Source organism: Rhamphochromis sp. 'chilingali', assembly GCF_963969265.1.
Source record: "Rhamphochromis sp. 'chilingali' genome assembly, chromosome: 8".
In the NCBI taxonomy this organism is placed as follows: Eukaryota; Metazoa; Chordata; class Actinopteri; order Cichliformes; family Cichlidae; genus Rhamphochromis; species Rhamphochromis sp. 'chilingali'.
This window is the reverse complement of record NC_137935.1, coordinates 5,985,638-6,007,211: the sequence shown is the minus strand read 5'-3', so window position 1 is coordinate 6,007,211 and position 21,574 is coordinate 5,985,638. Positions and strand designations below refer to the sequence as shown.

Here is a 21,574-nt window from a genome sequence, read left to right as displayed (position 1 = left end):
ACCTCTTTGACAGGATCACACTTACACATTCCTCTGAATTTCATCATCCACATTTTTCTTCCATCTGTTTTTCTTTTTACTCCATTCCCTCTGATTTCTTCTTTGTTACTTTCTCTTTTCCATCCATCCTTTTCTTTTGTCTACTACCTTTTTCCATCTGTCGGCATGTTTCTGTTCCCTGATAGCAGCCATGTCTGTATTATCCTCACGTCAGCTTTGCTTAAAGTACAGTGCTGTGCTGGGATGGAGATGGAAGTTAGCTCGTATTGTGTGTGTAATGCTTACTGAATGTCAAATAGATCCGGGCTTAGGTTTATATGACAGCAAGAGAATACCACTGAGGTGTGTGCGTGTGCGTGTGTGTGATGATTCAAGGGCAAATTGAAAAGTAGCCGGTGCTGCAGCGCTCTTTAAACAGGTGTCCTGTCAGTAGATGAGATAAAATCAGCAGAGGTGAACTCTGCTGATCTCTCTTTGTTTACAGTTTCCTGTGCCACCATATGCCTCCTTGATTACTTTGTCTCTTAAGTAACATTTAACAAGTCTAGTGCAAACTCTGCAACTCATCAGGCAGCAACACAAACGCACCTCAAGGGGAATAAAGTTAGATCTGTACACATCATATAGGTGCACAATATCGACTCTTACAAATGTGTATTCTCATATTAAACGTGGACAAAGTTTCAAATAAAATCAGTGTACAGTAGGGGCAGAGGCTGTCTTGTTTGCGAGGCGCAATCAGTCAGAAAAGGTTGGGTTAAAGCAGTGGTTTCAGGCAAAGCTTAAACTGGAGGTTTACACTGTATTATGGAATAAATATGGATTATTTTAAGTTGCCAATCATGCATTTTCCAATAAAATCTGAAGCTGGAAACAAGTGTAATATGTTTCCTTTCATGACCATATGACCAAAACCAGTGGATTTTGTTTTTCATCACAATATTCACCATGTTGGTACCTTGGTTACCACTGTTCCTTAGAGCCAGAAGGTCCTGGGTTCAAATCCAGTTGACCAGTCCAGGGTGTACCCGCCTCTCCTGTGACAGCTGGGAAGGCTCCAGCCAGAACTGGATAAATGGAAGAAAGTGGATGGATGGTCACAAAGCTGATGTTAGCAGCTTTATGACCAGTGTTAGCAGCACAGCACACAGTGCAATTATGAAAACAACAAATAAACCTACAGCAGTTTGTGTCTTTTAATATTAAATGCTTTTTACAAGTTTCGTATAAACACTTTTACGAGATGCTCGCATGAATGGCTGCCATGTATGTCAACATAATAAGGTTAGCACATTAGCATCAGATTACACGACTGAAGCTCAGCTCAATCTGTTGCCAGCTGATAAAGCTCTGACATGAAGAGGCTTGTGTGAGCGGTGCTAAAATAGCCCCTGTAAAGGAGATGAAATCCTCTGATTTAGGGACCTGAATTTAAGTTACAAATATTCATACCCTTAATATGATCCAAAATCAAACTAGGAAAGTATTTTATATTCTAAGGAGTTCATGTTGTAGCTGTCTGAGTATTGGACGATTGCAGACAAAGCCCTGTTAAGGCAAAACTGTTCATTCTAGGTTCTTTCATTTAGTCTCTGCAGCGGTCTCTCCTGCCTTCCACCTCATTCTGTTTGTCTCCTCAATTAAGTGCACTCAGTAGTTGCAGTAGTTTAGATAAACGTGATTACTGCAGTAGTCAGATAAAAATGAATCATTCTTCTCCCACCTCTTCATCCTTTCTCGGTTAGTTCAACTCGTGATCTCCTCCCACCTACATTCTGGCTTCTCCCTCTCAGCTGACAACTATTCCTAGTTTTGTGTCTCCATTTTCAGCTTGTTTTAATTATTTGTACTCATTCCTTTTAAAAAGAACAACAAACAAAAAAAACATTATTTGGGGGAAAAGTCAGCAAACATTGTAAACAGTTTCTATCGGGGCTGAGTGGCAACTCTGTACATGCAGTAATTATGTCCTGGTGACACTGAAATGACATTATTTAATTTATACAATGTGTCAATATAACTGCATTTTAAGCCAGCGGGAGAGTTTCTTGCTTCTTTCTTGTAGATGGACTTTTGTAAGTATTGTGAGTTATAGTAACTGTGATGGTTCTTTTACTTTGCCTGTTTATTTTTGAGTTGTCAAAACCAACATTTAGGTCATTATGATGACTAGCTGTGTTAAACAGGGAGACCCAAACTGCTTTTTCATTGAAGAAGAGAAACAATGATGGAGGCCTGAGACAATCTTACCTTAGATGCTGGTCTGCGTAGGTCAACTCTGCCATGCAAATCTCCCCTGAACTTCATGTTTGTATGTAAATCTGAAGCTTAATTTCCTCATGGCTTCTTCCTGTGTCATTTGACTATGAAATGTAATACAGTAAGGGTAACAGTACTGCCTGTGTCTCAGTTTACAATGCTGAGCATTGTGTTGCCTTGTGCTGAAGCAGTGTAAAGTATAAAATCCCTTTTTGAAGAGTGGCGCTCTTTTACTGCAAGTTTATAAATAAACATTTTTGCACAAATGCTGCGATCACATGATGACTTAAAAATAACACGGATCAGGGAGGAAGTTTGTGGTAGATCATCTCATTTTTTTCCATTTATGATATTTCTGGGTTATATGAACATGTCATGGTCTTTTTTCTGCATATGCATCTTTAATGCAGCCTGGTTGTTTTTGTTGTTGTTTTATGGTGATATTTGAATTATTTGTAAATAAACGATAGCTTCAGCTGTCTTTTCCACACTACTACCACTGTGTAAAGTTGGAGCAATAACTGATGTTTACAAATATTGCTTGTTTTGTTTGTGATCTCACTGTTTGTTCCAGTGAAGTAGAAAAATCTTTATTATACCTATTAACATTCATTTAAACCCTTTTCAGTCTTTCAGCAACCAGTTAATGAAACTAGATCTCAAAGATAAAAGATAATTATCATCTTACACTCACACATTGCTTTGTTGGGTACACCTCATCTATTCAGCCTGTCCATTTGACAGGCTGAAGCAGGACCTCCTTCTTTTTCCATACTTATAAGATTTTGAAAGCATTAACGTATGAATGGAAATATGTATTTTTGATCTGGAGATGGTGGCCGTGAGATCAGAATTCAGACCTCATGAACAGTTGTGATGATGTGTCCAACTGAAAACTTGTCTTTCACTTTATCAGGTTGTAATCGGATAATGTGGGTCACAGATTTAAATAATCCACACCGGGCAGTTTACCTTTGATAAGCTCGCCAGCCCACGATGATGTCATCACGGTGGGGGGAAAGATGATGTGCGATTAGGCTGAAAGGAGTTGGAGAGGACCGGAGGTAGTCAGCTTGGTGGATGTGTGTGGGTTGAGGTCAACAGGAGCTTATATGAATTCCTGTACGTGTATTTATTAGCAAAAAGTATTGCTTTAAAAAATGCATGTTTTTACTAATACATACATTTACTGAAATACTCATTTTGAAATATCACGTTTCACACTGAACCAGTTAGTCACTATACCAGGCTGTTTGTACTGTAAATGATTTGGGAAACAAAAGTGTTATACAGCATATCCAAACCAAAAAGACTGAGTAACAAATTTACAGTCATGTTGAATTCATGTTTTCATCGCTCACATCCGTGTTTGTTTCAGCCAGCAGTCGTTTTCCTCTGATTACTGCCCTCTGCAGTTGTCAGCAGTGGTTGCATAAACAAAAAAGGCACAAATGCTGCAAACAAATGCACAGACTGCACAAACATGTCGGGTCTGCCAATCAAAAGATTTTTCCACACAGCAAGCTGTGGTTGATAAAAATCCTCAGGGTACCTTTAAGTTTAAAGGATAGTCTCCAAGAACGCTGTTAAGTCACTGTCTTACAGTAATGTATTAATAAAAAGTCTGTGCCTGTGGTGGCATTTCTGGAAAAATAAATGCAGTTTAATTTACTGTCCTCATGCTGCAGCTCCACAGATAATGTAATATGTTTATCTGCGCTGAGAACTTGCCAATATTATTCATGGAAAAAATGCATCTACGAAGAGGAAACGAGGAGCTAGTTTGTTTTTCTGCTTCCAGATTTCTCTGACCTGCAGTGTGAAACCCCATTTTCTAAATGTTCTAATATATTAGAACTTAAATATTCATAATTTCCTCTTTAATACACAAAAACATAATAAAAAAGCTTAGTTTCTCTGTCTTATCCCTCTTTGTTTTTTTCCTCCCCGTCTGCATGTTCTTGATTGGTTTTCCTTCCTGCTGTTATTCTTCTTCTGTCATTTACACTCATTCTCAGTCTAAATTATTGAAAATGGTCACAATACCTTTAAGCTCTTGTCCCCACCTAGAAATTTAACACCACTGATTTACAAAGCAGCAGCCACAGCAGTGGATATCCATAACACCGAAACAGATGCTTGCTTTTAAAGAATAACCCCAAGAGTTCCCGTATATAGCTGCGGTCATTAGTTTACATGCGCTTATGATGGGTATGAATGTCATGGTAATCCTGGGCTTTTAATGATTTCTTTGAACTCTTCTTTTTCCGGCATGGAACGATTGTACGACACACATCTTTAATGACTTTGAAAATTAGGTGCACATGTTGGGATTTATTTTTGATTTTCTGTTATCCACACAGGATCAAAAGTCCACCTCCAGGCTGCGTGCACTCACTAATGAGTAGTACTGAAGGTTCTATAGTGTCCTGTAACTTACCAAGGCCTATTAATGTCTCATTAATGGTCATAATTGACTACAGTTGGTAGTTTCTCTTTGTCAGCATAAAAAAGATTTGTTTGACAGCACTCACTGAATTCACTAATCCTCTGAAAGCTGGGAAAGCCCCCCTCCCTGAGCCTGGTTCTGCCTGAGGTGTCTTCCTGTTAAAAGGGATTTTTTCCTTCCCACTGTCTCCAAGGGCTTGCTCAAAGGTTGTCATTTGATTGTTGGTCTTTACCTTACAATATACAGTGCGTTGAGACCAATCCGCTATGTAAATAAAACTTAATTGAATTGGAAATCAGTATTTTCTGAAGGTCTAACGTGAGCTTTGAAGCACCATAGACTGGGAAAGTGCTGACCAAGAAAGAAGCTCCTGCTCTAAAATTAATACTTTTAAGCTCAACTGAGTTTGTGGACTAAAAGCGGGGTCCATTCAAGAAACCAATCACTTTAAGTGAACTATAACAATTCTGCCAAGAAGATTGGTCAAATGTGCAGCCAGAATTATGCCAGCAGCTTGTTGATGGCTACCAAAGGGGTTTGGTTGAGGTGCAACTTGCTAAGGGACATTTAAGCAAATATTAGTGGGTGTTTGAAGGTGTATGTATACTTTTGAACCTGTGTGGATTAGAGAAAATCCAAAATAAATTAAAAAATGTGCACCTCAAGTTCTGAAAACTCATTGTGATATTTGTTTGTTTGTTTGTTTGTTTTGTAAACATTTTTAGGTTCTTTTTTATTTAAGTTTTTTATTAAGTATTCTTTTCTCACAATCCCATATGCAGCTGCATGTGACTCCTTTATCTCTATGGTTTAACTCTTAAAATCTACATTATAACCCCTAGAATTCATTAAAACTAAAATGTTAAACACTTAAACTCTCCAGATGACACTGTGTCGGCGAGCAGTAACATGGACATGGAGGACCGGGTGTCTCACTTGGAGCAGAGGCTGCAGTTGCAAGAGGACGAGATCCATCTGCTGAAGGCGGCTCTGGCTGATGCCCTGCGCCGGCTCGGCTATTGTGAGGAGCAGAGCCAAGGGAAGCAACCAGCAGGCGTTCATGCTGGGAGGAGATCTCTGGCCACTACAGCTGCGGCACCACCTACCAAGGGTTGGTAACATCAGTGCTTCTGTAAAGCTGTAAAGCTGAAATATGTTGCTGCTTTTCATATTCCAAGATAAATGTCATTGCTCTCCAATCAGGTGGTTTCAGATCCCAACTATATCTGTGCTGCAGTTCTTAACTTTTACTATGTTAGTATTTAGAAATGATATAAATACCTTAAATTGACTTAATCCTGCTACTGCTAAACTATTCACAAAAAATACATGCTGATATAAAATCATACTTTCTTTTAATTTACGTTTGTCACAAGTCAGAATGGCCAGCCACCGCTAAAATGAAAGCTTTGTGTTGTCAGTTGAACAAGCTGAGCATGCAAATCACATTTGCTTATATGCCAAATATAGAAATCTTCTGTTTCCCTTGATGACATTGATCTGGAAGTGGTAAATTAAAAGTTTAACTGGGGTCTGGAACTGGGAAGCTGTACGCACTTTGTGCTCATGGCATTTTCTTTTCTTTCAGTGCGACAGCTCCTGCAGGCTCTTCCCTCCCGACCTCTGAGTAATGGCTACATTCAACAGAAACGTCTCCTTTCTTCGCCTTCATCTCCAAAGAAAGAGGTGCTACAGTCTATAAAGAGGTAGGATTAAGAATGGAAAGCAAAGATGCTGAACACAACATAACAAGACTTTTCATTTTTCATTTGCAAGGGTGTCCTATTTTTTAATCCCCTATTCACGTTAATAAAAATGGAACTGCAATTTGATGTATTCTTTAATTGACAGTTAAAGTTAATTTACTTTTATGTAAAATAGCATCATCAAGTACACTTTACTTTCTCTTGTTTGATACTTTAAGTTTAATTGAATAGGCATTAACTTAGCAATCAACTGTTGTTTTTAATCCTCTTTTAACCCAATTGTAACTTCATGTAAAAAATGGTAATGTTACAGTTTGTTCATCAAAACATCAAGAGTTCTCCCTCCTCTTCCCTTCTTCAGAAAGAGTATGTCCACAGAACGTCTCACCCTGGTGAGGAGAGAGATGGGGGCGGAGAGTCGGAGTCGAACAACATCCTCCAGCAGCTCCTCTGGTGGCAAAAGGTAACAGCCTTTATCTGAGAGCTGGTGTGAAAACATAGACGTTTAATGCAAAATCTATGGACAACTCTTAATGTTTGGGACACTAAAGTACTGACCACAGAGTAAACCCTGTTGTTTGTCAGATAATGCAATAAAAGTGCTCCAAAAGGCAACAACACACAAATATTTTAGAGCGAGTCAAAGTGGTGAAGCTGAAATCCAGCAGAGAGCCAAAAGCCTTCCTGCTTCCCACAGGTTTATCAAAAATATCCCTAATAATGCATAACTTAAAGCCTTAATGCTTACATGGGTGAGTTATAAGAAAGGTTCTACCTCTACATTTGTCCTTTAGGGGAAATCTACCAAAATAATGCTGCACATGTTCTGCTCATACATGCCACCCCTTCAGATTTTTCCGGGGGAATCCCGAATTTCAGTGCCCCTCCCGAAAATCTCCCGGAGCCACCATTCTCCCGAATTTCTCCTGTTTTTCCACCTGGACAACAAAATTGAAAAACCATATCACAGCCAATTCCAGTTTCCAACAATGGCGGCAGCTACTTAGTTTTATTACTCTTTCTGGATCGCAAAATAAACTTTTAGCACATTTTGAGGAGGAAATGTAGCAGTGTGAACTTCAAATATCTGAGCCGGCGAGAACAGCAAACTCCCGGCACATCGTTTTCAAACCCCCGCGGTCTTTCGCTACTCAGGTTAAACATGATATATAAATCACTTAGATAACCTAAAAATGATATTGTTTGACTTTTTTCAAGGTTCTATTTGTTCCTCAGTAAAACGGTTTGGCTGAGATTAAAGTTATTACATTAGATTAAATACAACTTTATTAATCCCTCGGGGGGGGGGGGGGGGGGGGTGTTCCTCCAGGGGTTTTCGCACAGCTGAATAAACGTCAAACAGAAAACAGAAGTGTGAGATGGTCCCAAATTTGCGCCAGCGTCCGGTTATGTCTGGATAGCAAGGAGCAGACGGCAGAGTTTCACTCCACCGAGAGAGCCCGTGACGTAATTCTGAAGGCTAGACCGTCACAGTCACTCACTTCCGGCCTACCTGGCTTTTAGAGGACCTGGCCCACTTAAGCCACGGAGGGGTCCTCACGTGGATGCAGCCTCTGAATTTGGAAAGCCACGGCTGGGGACAGTAATAACGGTGACATTTAACTTTAAATAAATAGTGTTAAATAAATAAATACTGTAGAATGCCAGTTTTTTTTGTATATGTATAACCTACACTCCCCTTTTTGAATGCCTCCATAATTCTGAGGTCTTAAGATTGGCAAGTATGGTTCTGCTGTGAGGCTGAGCCTTGCAGTGGAAAAACAGTCATTATAAGTCATTAGGTTTGGGCGTTACAGCATGGGAGTCTGTCTCAAGTGGTCATTTTAGGGATTGCAGTTTTCACCACATCCAAGCAGGCTTCATTTTTCATCCCTGGAGATTGCTGCTCGACTGCGTTGCCATGACAACCAGTCTGAAAACTTTTTTTCTAACAAACTGTGGGTCAGAAGGACTGTGATGAAGTTCAGTGGGTTAGTCGTAATGAGCTGTCTTATCGCTGCACTGTCTTCTGTCTGTAGGCAGACTCAAGTGGCAGTAATTGAACCAGTCTGGCAGTCTGTCCCAGTCAGATGCTGGAAAAACGGTGAAGAACGAGTAAAATAATAAGCAACCTGACCCTTTACAATGTATGTGGAGATACTCTCCTCCATTGTCATCCCGGAAAAATGCAAAAAAATTGTTATTATAAAGAAAGCAGTGTCAGTGTAAATTTAAGTCCTAATATAGTATCTAGAGAAGATCATAGTATTTTAGGTATAACAGTAGGTTCAGTGTCGTTGGCGTTCCTCCGGACAGGCTGGAGGAGGCCATGGAGCTTCTCTGCTTAGGCTGCTGCCCCCGCGACCCGGCTCCTGATAGGCGGAAGAAGATGGATGGATAAATGGATGGATTTTTCATCATACATCAGTTCAGTCTTTGGTTTTACTCGTGTTGTTTTAAATCATCCTCTCAGAGGTGTTGATACCATCTAAAACTGGGAAACAATAAAAATGTTGCTCTTTAATAGGATTATTTTTTTTGACAAGGGCATAGTTACATTTTTGAAAAGGCAATTTAAAAGAGAGAGCACAATTTTGGGGGGAATTTCAAGGCACCGGTGTTTGTTTGTTGATTTTTTTATGTATAATGACCACAGTGATCACCACTGACAAAACTGCAGAAAGCGCATAAAATGGGCCACATACAAACTACTTTAATCTTAGGTGGGTCAGACCAATGAAACTCTGCTTCCTGTCGGCTCAAGGAAGTTTTTTACACATTTAATCGCTGCGATATCTTAATATAAGAAAAAGAAGATGCATTTCAGCAGTGCGTGTCAGTTTTTTTACATGATAAAGAAATGCTGCTGTGGTAAATTAAAGAAATCTGTCAGCAGAACTCTCTGGTTCAAATTGGAAGAAACTGTAAAAGTAAAGTAAAACTTTACTTCACTGACTGTCCTTAATTGGAATTTTACTGCTGTGTAACCATGGTTTAAAAAACCCCCCCACAAAACAAAACAAAAACAAAAACCCAGAAATGTCTAAATAAACATTTTCCAAAGCATCCAGTGGACTCGATTATAGTCTTTGGCGGCCTGATTCTGATCCTTATCTCTACTCTGCTCTACTCTACTCTGCTCTACTCTACTCCTTTCATTCAAGTATCATGTTTAACAGTTCTTGGTAAAAGGGAGGTGTGGTAGTTGTGCAGAAAGGGGCGTGCCTGTACAGTAAGGAAGTGGATTCTGATTGGATGATATGACCTGATTTCTCTCCTCTCCTCTACTGTCTCCTTTACTCCTTTCATTCTGCTGATGTATCATGTTTCTAACAGTTCTTGGTAAAAGGGAGGCGTGGTAGTTGTGCAGAAAGGGGTGTGCCTGGACAATAAGGAAGTGCATTCTGATTGGATAATATGACCTTTCAGGCTGAGCTAAAAGTTTGCAGAGTGAAGGAGGAAGTCTGTGTGTTGGTGTGGCTTTGGACAGGAGAAGAATCGCTCTGACTGCTCACCAGTGTTGACGTTTAGTGTAACGGAAACCTTGCAGACATGAAGAAATCACCCAGGTAATTTGCTGCTTTACAATGAGTAGTCAATGATTGACTAGAATTGAGTAGAAGCAGACTTTAAGCAGAGATGGTATATTTGGGAATCATTTGAAAGGCAAAGACATGCTAATTACGACCTAAGTTGTTTGCATGTCATAAAGGAAACTGTGTAGCTTTAAACCTTGGATGGCTGGTTGGTATCTCCATTATGGAAAATGAATACACAGCTTTTATAAAGAGAGGTACTTGTTTTTGTTACAACTAGTCCCTCAGCTGCAGTTTAAATGAAAAGAAAATTAAATACAGTTTTTATTGGTAGGTAAATGCATTCAGGCTTTACCCTCTGAAATGCTTGGTTGTTTTCACTCCAAACAAAGTCAGCAGTCAGTGCTTAGGTTCGAAGACATTCAGGGGAAGTGGTGCTGCTTTTTGAAACCGTTGTCACGCAAACCATTAGATGCAGTCGGGTTCTCTGTCTGCAGGGCTGTGGGGAGGGGCAGCTGCATGGTTACATGAATAAAACAACAAAGCTTGATGAGTTCATCGACCATGAGCCTAATGGCAAGGGGCAGGTCTTATGAAAAAATGCTAAACTGTGTGATACTTTGAGTTTTAAATGTTTGGTTCAAACAAATATGAATAAGGTGAGTTACAAATGCTTATTTATTTAGCTAACATTCACATAACAACCGCATTCAAAGTAAAAACCATCTATCTGGCTGTTGTGAAAATATTTATTTTCCTGAAGTGTATTTCTTTATTACAAACTCATTACATTATGCAAATGCTAAACCATTTTAGGCGTAAGCTGCTGTTTTGGCTGCTAATGAACATTTCTGCCTGGTTATGAAACGCACACAGACAGATGGGACTCAGTGAATGTGATGTGACATCGGACCAGTCGCTCTGTACTCAGCAGATCTGTCGGCTAACTCATTATTCTGTTAAACCTGACTGACTCTGACAGCAGATCAGACAGAGCTCCTGCTTTACTGGACACCCTGAACTTCAACAAGAATATTACACATGTTCAGGTTTTACAAAGTACCCGTCATCATCTGCTCTACTTTAATTTGCTACTGAGCTTGGTGCACTTTTATATACTAATTAATTTTCAAGTTTTCCAAATTAATTCATTGATTTCCGAAACAAGTTAAAAGTAGCTAATTGAGCATCAATTCAAAATGCTACTAAGACTTTTGTTTTGTAATCCTCTGTAGCATTATGACCAGAGATGGGAAGCTGTGGGACTGATGTTACCATTATCAATTCTGCACAGCTTGCAGAAACATTGATAACATTGATTGAACATCCTGCTCTACATGCAGCAAACATACTGAGCATGTGTCTGATTGGAGAGGACTATTTTGCACCACATTGAACCAGTTTAACATCAATGTGTCTGTCTTTATTTTCATATAATAAGTCATTTCAAAGTTAGGGTAGCACGAGTATTGTACAGGGTTTGCATACACTACGGAAAAGGAAAAGATTCATATCACGTTCAGTCTGTCATCTCCTTTTTGTGTTTGTATCACTTGGATCTAGAATGCATTACATGGAAAAACTGTGCCTTCCTTCTTGCTTTTTGAGGTTTATAATTTTACAGGAAATCTGAAGTTGGTTAGATGAAACTCTAATGATTGTTAGAATCAGAATAAAGCATAACATTGGATTAAAAATGCAGATTTTTCTTATTTTTCTTCCTCCCCTTTTGCTATCTGGACACTGTCTGATGCCTCATAAGTGTCAGAGTTGATTAGTTTATGACTAAAACAAAATACACTAATGTATTTTGCGCACAAGTGGAAATATGAAGAAAGTCAACTATGTTCATGTCTATTGTTATAGCTGCTGCAGTACTTAAGTCCTAATTGAGCAGGAAATGGATGCATGCACTCTTGACCGCTCCCACCACTCCCACCACAGTTCAGGGGGATGAGTCCCATTACTCGGACCACAACATCTTCTGCCTCCCTGTGTGCATCACTCTAATCTCCCAGATGGATGGAACTAGTACTTAAGAGTTCCTATAAGAAAGAGAGAAGGTGTCTCTTGTAAACAGCAAAAAATGATAACCAAACAAATGCTCTTTGCAAGTTTGATCTGCAGGAGTAAAAATATCCGTTTATTATTTCAAACCACTAAGTTTAGGATAAAATATCCTAAACTTAGACTTAAAAACTTAAAATATCCTGATTTTGTTGCTTGCAAAAAGTGGTTAAAGTTCAATATATTCAAAGTGACAAGTGGCCCAGCACAAAAATGTCGGTCCTTTTAATCTTTCTGCAGATGCACCGGTGCTCATTAGTGCCCTCTGGTTCTTACAAGAACCCTTTGTGTTTTCAGAGAGCCCACAGAAAAGGCCAACTACACCCTCGGTGCTGCATGTTAATGAGAGGTCTGTTTGTGCGTTCCCTCTGCCTGGAAACCCGGTGACTAGTGACGGCCGCTGCCGTTGGGTTGTAGAGGCAGAGTTATGAGCCCTGTCCGGCTGCCAGTTGCGCAGCATGGACCGCCATAATTACAGGTTCTGGATCAATTGTGTTCTGTTATTGGCCAGAGCCATGCCACGTCTCATCTTCCTGGCAGACCACACTTACACATGCACACAAACAGAAACACATGCTCGCAGTTCAAGGAACAAACAGGGCTTTATGTGGTTGCTTTAAAGAGCCGAAACCCCTCCTGGTCGCCTCTAACTGCCCAGAGACACAACAGACGCCACACAGGCCCTCGGATGACTCGTCTGTTTGCTCTGCTGTCCTTTAATCTTCTTCAAACACACACGCAGGCTCTCATCTCATTTTCCTGTTTTCTTTTTGCATAGGTCCCTTGTTCACATTGTAACGAACCTATAAAAGAAATCTCAAATCATTGTTTCAGTTGACCCGTAAGCTTAGAGAGCTATTGATATGTCTCAATACTGTCAAGATTTTATTTAGTAAACTCCCCATTAAACAAATATCAGGATACACACGGCACAGCCTGGGGTCTTTTCATGTTTGTATGCCGCAGTCTTTCCCACTCACTCAGTTTCTTTATGTGTTACTTTCATAATGCAGCCTTGGTAAAGCTTCTTTTTGTCAACTAGTCTGTTTTTTTTGTTTTTTTGTTTTTTTTTTAACCGACCCACCAGGTATGGAGGTTTCATGCTTTCAGGTTTTCCCTCTGTGGTGTTAACAATTCTTTTGAAAGCCTTCAGGGAGTTTCCTCATATTTGACATAAATGTTCAAAGAGGTAGTGATTAGAATATGTGGCAAAATGTCTCCTCACAAAACGCATATCACCAGGAACCAAAAGATAGCTTGTGTCCAAAATCATTCACCTAATGTGGAACTACTGGAAAAATGAAAAAGGTTGAAAAAGACACATTCCAGGTTTTTGTTTGTTTGTTTTTCTTAGTCATACTCCTCCTACAGATCCATGCATAACAGATCAAGGCTGGATAACTTAATAAGTACAGCAAATAAATGGATATTGTATTGAAATTATTAGTGAGTACTCAGGGTTTCAGACCAGCCATGTGTGGTTGGTGATGATCTTCAGTGCCTGCTTATTACATTCTTCCCTTATGAGCCTGAACAGATATTGGATTTAAACCTAAATCTAAACTAACTTTGCTATAGTAAGATGTTGATTCTAGTTTGAGTGGTTTATCTTTGTTTATCTGTGAACCTGAGACAAATGTTCTGTGTCACTGCAGTTTTCCTCATAGTACTCTTCTGTATTATATGACTTGCTCTGTGGTTGTACAATAAATCTACATGAGAAGAAGTGTGTTCGCTGCTGTTATTTGTTTGCCTGTGTTTCCATAGAAATACTCAGAAAAGTCAAGCACGTCTTTCTTGATTCGCTTGTTGCTTTGCGAGGACCAAACATCCATTTCCCTCTTATCAAGCCTTACCTTTATTGCTGTTGCCATGGTGACATCCAGCTGTCAGCCGAGGCAGCGCTTCAACATCCCGATTGGTTGATAGCATCCAGACAGGTTAGGTTGAGTTCTCAGCATGCGCTGAAATGCTTGGCAGGCAGTTCTGATTGGGTGACAGCAGATTCAGGGACATCTGCAGCTCTCGCTGATGTGGCAGGTTTTGATTGGCAGGTCTAATCACGGATCCTGGCAGAGTGGCTGACTCGCCGGTTGTCATTTTTACTTGTAAATGCATTTAGCTTGTCTGTGTGGCATCTTTTAATTCTGACCACTGCGATGCTTCTCTGTCACACTGTTTCACATCTTCCGTGTGTTTAACTGATAGGCGCTGACACTGTCTGCGAATACAAGTGGACTTCTGTTTGCTTTGTGTCTGCTGACTCGTCTTTACAAACCTGTTTACACAGCAGAACTAGCAAGTTGGAAAGTTTTAGGCATCAAAGATAATGTTAAAGAAATGTGTATCAACTTGCCCGGCCCGGGGCAAATACAAGCTACTTTGTTGTTTGCTTTATTTGTTTCGCCAAGTTGAGGATAAAAGAAATTCATCAAATTTTTATCAAACCAGCCTTTCAGTATCAGGTCTTCTGGTCCTCTGTGTATCCAGGCCTGTTACTTACTATTCCCAGGTGATAGTTTATATTCATATTCTAGGAATATAAGAAATGAACCTTTAAATCCTAATCAAACCTTTAAGACCAGTCGCTGTGTTTGATAACTGTGAACCACAACAAAGCCGCACGATTTATACCCCAATTCCTGTTTTGTTTTATGTTTTTTCTATGACTGTTCAAAGAAAATTAATCTGTTAGATATTCTTTGATATGTTTTTTGACACGGCATGAGTTTGACCAGACTACTGGTCAAAGCCATCCATCCTATGAATGACCTACCCGCAGAAATCTCTACAGCACCACTATTTCTTTTCTCAGGTGAAGACGTTATTTACATTAAAGTGTGCCATACTGCATCGTAGCTATAATCGTATGCACCAGATCTGATCTTTCCAGTTCCTGCCTCAACTGTCAGCTGGTTGTTGACATGTCTGGGCTGATTGAAAGCTCCTCAGGCCTCTGCTTATAGTCCTTGCCATCAGTGGTGCAGTTTCTAAAATAATCTAAGGAGTGTAAATAATCACTTTTCTCAAAGGTCATACTGGAAATGTTGCGTGTCAGGTATGACTCGTTTTGTTAAAAATATGCTTTTCACTTTGCACATTTTAGGTCTTATAGTATTTAGTGTGAATGTAATATTCAAACAGGATTTCTAAATAAATGGGTCTAAATCCTGTCTTCAGACTACATCATCTGATCCTCTGAAGGCGAAAAGTTGTGCACATCTTTGGACATGTGTGGTACACTCTGTGTGTGTCTGCCCTCTATTTTCAATTAACTGTGGGTAAGAGATGTAGCATGAGTAAATAATTTATAAAGACATAATATACCCACCTCTCAGCACTTTCGGAAAATGATTGTAACCTTCATGCTGTTTATCGTGTAATGTGCAAAATAATATTAATTGAACACCATTTTTCTTTTTGTGTTCCAGCAAATCCAAAGAATGCACTTTCAATGCAGGTAAAATAAAATTTTAATCCCACCATTGCTTTGCTTTTGTCTGTACTGTTCTCTCTGTGTGTGTGTGTGTGTGTGTGTGTGTGTGTGTGTGTGTGTGTGTGTGTGTGTGTGTGTGTGTGTGTGTGTGTGTGTGTGTGTGTGTGTGTGTGTGTGTGTGTGTGTGTGTGTGTGTGTGTGTGATAATTGCGTTAGCTGTTATGTCTCAGCCTCCAATTACTGTCACACTTTAATTTGCTGTAAAGGGGATGAGCAGCCTCTCATGTGTGAAAGTCAATTAGCCTACAGGAGTCCTCGAAGAACTCTTGAAGGATTCTTCTGACTGTCATTTCAAAGAAATGCATTTTCTCATTAGAGATAGTGATGTCCCATTTTAATTATTTTAGAGGATGTTGGAAATGCAGAGGATCTCCCATTAAGATGAGTACGAGACTACTGGAGATTTTGAATACGTTGTAAAACAAAAGATCTGTAATTGCTGGAAAGTGTTTAAGCATGTGAAGCTGTTTGTCTGTTTATACATTTTCCCATTAATATATATTTAACAAGCAAAAATGTGACATCTTTTTAAGCACTGGTAAATTGTGAGGTGGTGTGCTGTTTTGCTATTTTACGTCGTTGTTTTTTTTCTGTTGGACATTTATGCAAATTAGGTCAAATTAATTAAACTTATGCCTCATTGCATGCAAGACTTTATATGAAAAGATAATCGTCTACATGCAAGGAAGCAGCTATGAAAGTTTTATGCTGCGTTACTGTATCCTTGTTACATTTTATACCAGCAAATTGCTTTTTATTCAATTAAAAAAAAAAAAAAAAGGTATAAACTTTATATTACATGGATTTAAAGTCTTTTTGAAAAACTTCAGCAACTCTTACATACAACAAATTTTCCAGTTTTAGTCCTGTCTGTATTCTGAAAGGATTTTTTGTGAGAGGCTGTTAACAATATTTCCTCATATCCATTTTGAAGTCTTAATGTGCCACCAAAGAGACATGATAATTATGAAGCTGGCTTTATTCAGTGTTTAATTTTCTCTTCTGAAGCATGCAAAGTAGCACAAATTTAGAGAGAGATGGCCTCGTATGCATATTTAATCACAAAGTGTCTGAAAATTTATACCAAGCACCAAAGAAGGAAAAATTATTCTGATGTCAGGTGTTGAGTTGGGAGGTTTCTAGACTTCCTGCTGCGTCCGCTGTCTTCAAATTGGCATTACTGGGGTGAAACTTAAAGAAGTATTTCAATCAATTATGTTCTTACTGACACAAAATCATTTTGGTTATAAAGTTAGTAAAAAATGCTGTCAAAGCTAGAGAGGGTGATGGTACAGAGGTCAAAACTAGTGTTACTTTGTCCTTCTCTCTTTCTTTAACTGGTGATCTTGCTTTTCCTCCCTCCCTCTTTAACTGCAGAGGACAGCTACGTGAGGATGTTCCTCCGCGGCCGTCCCGTCACCATGCACGTCCCAGACCAGCAGAAGGGGACTTACAGCCTTGACCAGAAGGTGGCGCTGCCTGACCATAAGCTCAAACTGCAGTGGGTGTATCCTTGATCCAGACAGAGAGAAATTAAGAAGTACACGAACAGTTTACTTAAAGATTCGGATGGTTTAGATATTTAAAATATCTGATTAATAGACTCAGGCTAGCGTTACTTTATTTTTAGGTTTATTTAGATTTATTCTGCTGTGATTCATACAACATGCAACTGTCTGTGGCTCACCAATCAACCTGTTAGACCATATAAACGTAATGGACGTGACCTCCGGTGTGGGAGTACATTTTTCTAATATAACTAATAACTAATGATCATATCTTCTGTTTTCACAGCTGTTCTGACACATATTTGTCTGTAAGATAAATAATAGGGGTGAAAGCACAAACTGTATCTCTGAAAACCAAGAAATTACAAAAAATAAGATTTGGTGTTTCTAAGTTATCTTAGTAAGAAGCATCAACAAAATATATAAAATAAAATTGCTGAATATTCTGGTAATCCTGTCCAGCATCAGCCATCTTCCTTAATCTAACCGTGGTCCAGTTATGGCTACCGTGGTCGTGACTGCCGCTCCAACCTGTACCTGCTTCCCACGGGAGAGATTGTCTACTTCAATGCTTCAGTGGTGGTGCTGTACAACACAGAGGAGCAGCAGCAGAGACACTACCTGGGCCACAACGATGACATCAAATGGTGAGAAAACAGCAGGCTGATGAGAGCAGCCATTAAAGTGTTTTAATCTTTACAGAGACTGTGCATTTTCCTGCATCATCTCTGCTTTCCTCATTTACTCTAAGTCTTGTAAACAGATCCCGTTTGATCAAAAGCTGTGTTTAACTAACACACCGTGATATAGATGGTTTTGTTTAAACAGACTCACTTGATGTTATGTCTTTTCATACAGAAGAACTAACATAACAATCATCATTCAAATGAATAAAAACTAGAGGAAACCTCTTTAAACAGTAAAAATGAAGCTAAAATGAGCAAATCTCCTCCCAAAAGAAATTAAAATGAAAAGAAAATGTAAAAAAGCAAAACTCTATTCGACCCCACACGTGAGACAAAGAGAGAAACGAGCTGCTCAGAAGTTGTTTTTGTTTTTGCGTAACACGTCATCGACAGCTTCTGTGTTTACCATCAGTGAAATTTGTGCTGTACTTAATGAGCACCAGTTGACATCCTGTGCCTGGAGACACTGGGATGTAAACATTAAGGCCCCCTGGGGCATGCTGGGAAAGCTACTCCGCTCTGCAGGGAAACAATCGTGCTCTCCTCTCCCACGCCGTCACGTGGAATCCGCCTCTTCACGTTGTCATTTTTTTTGTGTTTTAGAAATGCAAAATATGATTCACATTGAAATAAATATTGTATATTTGTTTTTATTGACTTGGAAAATGTGAGTCAATCGGTTTGTTTATATGGCTGTTGTTTATACGTGTCAAGTGTCTATAACGTGCTTCTGAAAAATACTCGAGATTTCCTGTAAAAGTCAGAGACCAGAGAAAACGGCGTGTGTCACGATAAACATTTTTAAAGGCATCGTGTGAAAGAAGCAGAATGAATGAGAATTAATAATCACAAAGCCACAAATATAATTAATATTTTCTCATATCTTCTTAGCCTGAGTGTGCATCCTGACATGGTTACCATAGCAACAGGACAAGTGGCTGGAAACTCTAAAGATGGAAAGGTACTGCGAGCATCTCCAATCCTGCCGTAGCGTTGTCTCCTAATCACTAAATATGAAACTGAAAGAGCTTTAAAACTTCAAATAAAGTTTTGTTTTGTTTTTTGTAGAAACCAGAAGAAGGTTTGATATGAATCAAACAACTTTACTATGTCTCCTCTTTTTTTTGTGTGTGTTTGTTCAGCTGCTGGCTCCCCATGTTCGCGTCTGGGATTCTGTGAGCCTCAACACGCTCCATGTGCTTGGAACGGGAGTGTTCGATAGAGCGGTCACCTGTGTGGCTTTCTCAAAGTCGGTAAGGAGCATCTCACCCTTTTAGACTAGAGGTGTCAACATCATTCTAGTTCAGGGAATTACACCAATGAATAATGACCTCTAAAGAAAAAGGGGATGCATTTGGAGGTGTTTTATTTTAGTGTAAAGACATATATTCCCCTAAAACTTCACATTTAATCAGCCAACTATTTATGTGTCTCAGTTTTTCTACATCCATCATCTACGTCAGTCGGTGTCATAAATCACAGGCTTAACAACGTTACTTGAGTGTGTTTTGGCAGGCGATGGTTAATGTCTTTGTCAGTAAGAAGCCCGTTAAACTGATGAGTCATAGTTCTGGCTCAGATATAATCAATGCTTTAGTCAGCCAGACTCATGATGTGATCTATATATAACACTGCAAGTGTAATGCTTCCTGCAAAATATAATACAATCCCAATAACTATGCACTTATCCAAATACCCAGTTTTTACACAAGTCATTCAGGCCCCTTTCTATGTTTTCATGCTTTATTAAGATTTAATCAGTTATTTATTCATTCATTCATTCACCAGAATGGCGGCACCTTCCTTTGCGCTGTGGATGATGCCAACGATCACATCTTGTCAGTCTGGAACTGGCAGAAGGAGAAGCAGCTGGCTGAAGTCAAGGTATGGCCACCTGAGTCTGATCTCATTCATACAGCTGTATCATTATTGATCTCCTGGTTTTAAATTTTTTTGATAACATGCATGGATGAAGGATTTTAATGGTATGTTTTCATGAACGTAGCAAATAGAATGAAACAATAGCTTCCTGGCTTCTGTCCCTGCAGTGCTCCAATGACTCTGTGCTGGCCGCTGTGTTTCATCCCATGGACACCAACCTGATTGTTACCTGTGGAAAATCTCACATCAACTTCTGGACCATGGAGGGGAACACTCTCACCAAGAGACAGGGCCTGTTTGAGGTATCGCAACTATACACAAGTTGTTTGTTCTTAAAACCCTGCTGTATATTTAGTTTTATTTCTTAAGGTGCAGTCTATGACAGCAGTCTTTTCTGTAGTCCTTGAAATCCTTATTTGTCTGGCTTTGTAGAAACACGAGAAACCAAAGTATGTGTTGTGTGTGGCATTCGCTGAGAATGGAGACGCCATCACAGGAGACTCCAGTGGGAACCTCTACATCTGGGCCAAAGGTACGATCAAAGTGAAAGTTCTGATCCAGCTTTTTTTTTTTTTTTTTTCTTTTCTTTTTTGACAAAATTTAGAGATTCAATCGCCAATCACAGAAATCCTGGCTGCTTGAATTAACGAAGGTTTGAACACGTTTATATTCATATATGATTGTTTCAATAAAACAGGAATAACAGAACATAAAATTAAGCATTTGTGGATACAGCTAACAAAAAAGAAAAAAAACGAAGGGAAACACAAAAACTGGTTACATTGAATACAAAACAGAACTTCTCACGTTAGAACATAGGTTAAAAAAATTAACAAAACTCCAGAACTCGGAAAGGTCGATTGGTACTAACAAAACCTTTCCTTGCAAACGACACTAAGTTAGCAGCAACACAACTGAGCTTCACATTCCCATTAACACAGTAAAGTTGTAGGTCATCGGCCCTCGATGGAATAAGCAAATCTGTTAGTCAACAGGAACATCCTTAAATTGAAAGTTAGAGAAGTTTGTCAGAAAAAGACCCCAGATTTTACCAAATGTGCCCTTTTAATTCTGGGTGGATCTTTTCAAGACTGAGACACGACATAAGATCAGCAAGCCACTGATAATGGGGGGTGGGGCATCTGACATAGATACGGCAGTCTGGATTTTAAATGAAATCATTCATTTATCATTACTGTGAAGCACAAATGTAAAGAGGCAGGATATCTGCTGCTCACTCTCTGATTCCCTGTGTCGTCTGACAGGTGGTACCCGCATCAGCCAGGTGGTGTCAGCGGCGCACGAAGGCGGCATTTTCTCAGTGTGTGTTCTCAAGGACGGCACCATGGTGTCTGGAGGGGGGAAAGACCGCAAGGTGGTGCTGTGGGACCATGATTACAGAAAAAAGGCAACGATGGAGGTGAGCGAATTCTCCTCTGAGGGGAAATCGGAGGTCGTGAAACTTCTGTGGAACCCACTTAAATATTATTTTAAACTTTTCTCAGTTTAGTGATTAAACTTGTGTTGCAAGTAAATAACTCCAAAAAAAAGTTTTATTACTTAATGTTTTGAATATTGTGCTTTCTTTGACTCTGTGCTGCATGTGTGTGTCCAGGTGGGAGAGTCCTTCGGTCCTGTTCGTGCTCTGGCTGAAGGTAAACCCGGAGAACTCTTTGTTGGAACCACCAAGAATGCAATCATCAGAGCTGCCTTCCCTGATACATTAACACCTATTGTGCAGGTAAATGCTGATAACATTCACAGGCTGACTACTAACAAATATTTTAACTTTATGCATGCTGCATTTTAAATAAGAAATGATATGATGTGCTACAGGGTCACACCGATGAGCTGTGGGGTCTGGACATCCATCCCACCATGGAGCAGTTTGTTACCTGCTCACAGGACAAACAAGTTCACCTCTGGGATGCCCACTCCCACCAGCCCCTGTGGAGCAAGACCATCGAGGTGAGGAAGATTTTTGTG

At 39.6% G+C, this 21,574-nt stretch overlaps 1 protein-coding gene across 3 annotated transcripts in view; it reads left to right on the top strand.

The window, feature by feature from the left end:
* eml2 (EMAP like 2) overlaps positions 1-21,574 on the top strand; it is a 30,791-nt gene that overhangs the window by 5,734 nt on the left and 3,483 nt on the right. For 2 of the 3 annotated variants that reach the window (XM_080889279.1, XM_080889280.1), the window contains exons 2-15: positions 5,592-5,819; positions 6,297-6,414; positions 6,776-6,877; positions 15,449-15,477; positions 16,891-17,020; positions 17,519-17,668; positions 18,599-18,668; positions 18,850-18,960; positions 19,496-19,591; positions 19,756-19,890; positions 20,021-20,120; positions 20,854-21,008; positions 21,204-21,329; positions 21,425-21,556. In XM_080889279.1, coding sequence (XP_080745405.1) covers positions 5,592-5,819; positions 6,297-6,414; positions 6,776-6,877; positions 15,449-15,477; positions 16,891-17,020; positions 17,519-17,668; positions 18,599-18,668; positions 18,850-18,960; positions 19,496-19,591; positions 19,756-19,890; positions 20,021-20,120; positions 20,854-21,008; positions 21,204-21,329; positions 21,425-21,556 — 1,682 coding nt within the window. Of the gene's footprint in view, positions 1-5,591; positions 5,820-6,296; positions 6,415-6,775; positions 6,878-9,855; positions 9,984-15,448; positions 15,478-16,890; positions 17,021-17,518; positions 17,669-18,598; positions 18,669-18,849; positions 18,961-19,495; positions 19,592-19,755; positions 19,891-20,020; positions 20,121-20,853; positions 21,009-21,203; positions 21,330-21,424; positions 21,557-21,574 lie in introns of those variants that run through there. The other variant, XM_080889281.1, reaches the window with a different exon arrangement.